The sequence below is a fragment of the Anastrepha ludens genome, chromosome 4 (genome assembly GCF_028408465.1).
Source record: "Anastrepha ludens isolate Willacy chromosome 4, idAnaLude1.1, whole genome shotgun sequence".
In the NCBI taxonomy this organism is placed as follows: domain Eukaryota; kingdom Metazoa; phylum Arthropoda; class Insecta; order Diptera; family Tephritidae; genus Anastrepha; species Anastrepha ludens.
This window is the reverse complement of record NC_071500.1, coordinates 96,398,912-96,400,969: the sequence shown is the minus strand read 5'-3', so window position 1 is coordinate 96,400,969 and position 2,058 is coordinate 96,398,912. Positions and strand designations below refer to the sequence as shown.

The window sequence follows — 2,058 nt, the reverse complement described above, 5'->3', positions numbered from 1 at the left end:
CTGAATATTTCCTCCTTTTTTGCTATTCAAATTAATATCATAGAGTGAGTATAAATATTTAAAAAAAATTTAAAAAAAAATGTTGTCCATTGAAAATTATAAGTCCTTCAAAAATTAAACCAATGAATCAATGAAAAATTATAGTATGCATAGACAAAATCTATAGCTTCACGTGCATTTTCAACATTTACTGGATAACAAAAAAATTTGATTTTTATCGCACGCTGCTCCGATTACTTTTCCGCCGCTACAGTGGCCTAGCCACTTCTTCTTCTTCCTTTCTTTTCCGTATGAACAAATGATAAAAGACCATCAGCATTTCTGTTTATCAATGAGCGAGCCATTTATTTCATTCTCTTACAATTCTAATACATTTTCTTATAAAGTATTTGTGTCTTTCGTTTCTATGTATCATCGCTTAATATTTACGTTTGTTCCTTATAATTAATGCCTTATGTAGAGATTTTTAATACAGTCATTTTTTATAAACTTATTCTATTATGTATTTTTAGAAACCATAGAGACTTATCACAATCACTTTGATGAGAAATAAAACAAAAACACACAACTACATTGCGATTGGTAAGTGGATAAGAAAATATTGCAAAGACGGACACAAATGCAAGGTAAACAAAATTTTCATTTGTTGCTTTCGTTAACCTTGGACGACAAAAAATTGGGCACACAAAAAAATGTAAATTTCTTTTTTCGCACGGTTACTGAACGCGCAAATTAATAAGTTTATGCTTGGTTTTTTTTTTTTTTTGTGTTTTGCTCCGCTTGTAACCGAGTGACTAATCCAATCGGTTGACGCAGGGTTTTAAGTGAGAGAAAGCCGGTTTTTTTTTGGCGCACGCCAGCTGAACTGCGTGCAGGTTGAAGAAATCGCAGACGACGTGTGCAATGCTAGTTGGTGTTGGTTACTTCGATGGTAGGTTCTTTTGTGGTGAAATTATTTTCGTCATGATGAAATATGCAGTTTGTAGAAATGTGAAGTAGTGAATTTTTGCGTGTATAAAAAAAAATGTGTTTTACAGCTAATTTGTTTTTTTGTTTGTAAGATTCTGAGGCGAATTTTAAACTATTTCATTTAAATATAAATACGAATTGTTTCAAGTATGCATATATTTTTTGGTGCTTTTCGTTTCTTTGTTGAACTTGACTCACACTCAGGTGTGCGCTGTGTTGTCTTTCAATGGAGAAATCTGGGTAGTCGACATCTGCCCATGCTTTGGCGCTCATACTGCACATACTGATGCAACAAATCCCAGATTAGCGTTAGCACAAAACGCCAATAGGCTTGGCGAGCGCGTAGTATTTGCTGCTCCTGCAGGTTGGCGCGCCGCAATAGCGTAGCCTGGTCGGGGATATAGTAAGCGAAGGCCATTTCGTTGTGTTGAAGGATGTAGGAATTTTAAATTTTCTGATTTTTAACACAATTTATTACAATTTTTGTTTTATTTCACTAAAGTGAACTACATTTACAGCGCTTTTTTACGGAAAACTAGAAAGCAGATATTAACTTTTTTCTTTCACACTTAAATGTCTCTTTTCCGATAGTGTTTTTCTTTTATACAAAAAAACAAAAATTGCTTTTCCCAATTTAGTATCTGCGATGTTGTTACGAAATTCACGTGCTTTCTTATGGCTTAACAAGAGTGCGTATATACGTCCGATTTGCTGATTGGTTTACAAGTAAATGCATGAGTAAAACAATACGGAGCTGTATTTATAACCAAAACACTCACAGCTCGCAATCAAAAGCGGAAAGAACTGCTCGAGAGCACGCAACAGGCAATGTTAATACATATTACATACACATATGTACACACGAAAACGGTGAGCAGAAAGTATCTGCTGCCTGGCCTTAACTTTAATACAAAATATTTCTACTGAACGCTTTTAGATGCCGACAGCGAGCATCAGATTGCGCATACTCCCTTTGATTGTACTCTCGCAATGTTTCGAAGTCAAGTCACTAACATTTGCTATTCATGTAGATGAATATGTATGCATACTCGTATGTGCATATACTCGCATACGTAGTTGTGTATCACA

The 2,058-nt window shown here is 34.8% G+C and overlaps 1 protein-coding gene across 1 annotated transcript; it reads right to left on the bottom strand.

Moving 5' to 3' along the window:
• Positions 1-627: 627 nt before the first annotated feature.
• LOC128862110 (cell death protein rpr) lies at positions 628-1,684 on the bottom strand. Its single transcript, XM_054100542.1, has one exon. It carries the CDS (start codon positions 1,385-1,387, stop codon positions 1,193-1,195), a length of 195 nt encoding a protein of 64 aa, XP_053956517.1. The 5' UTR covers positions 1,388-1,684; the 3' UTR covers positions 628-1,192.
• Positions 1,685-2,058: the final 374 nt, after the last annotated feature.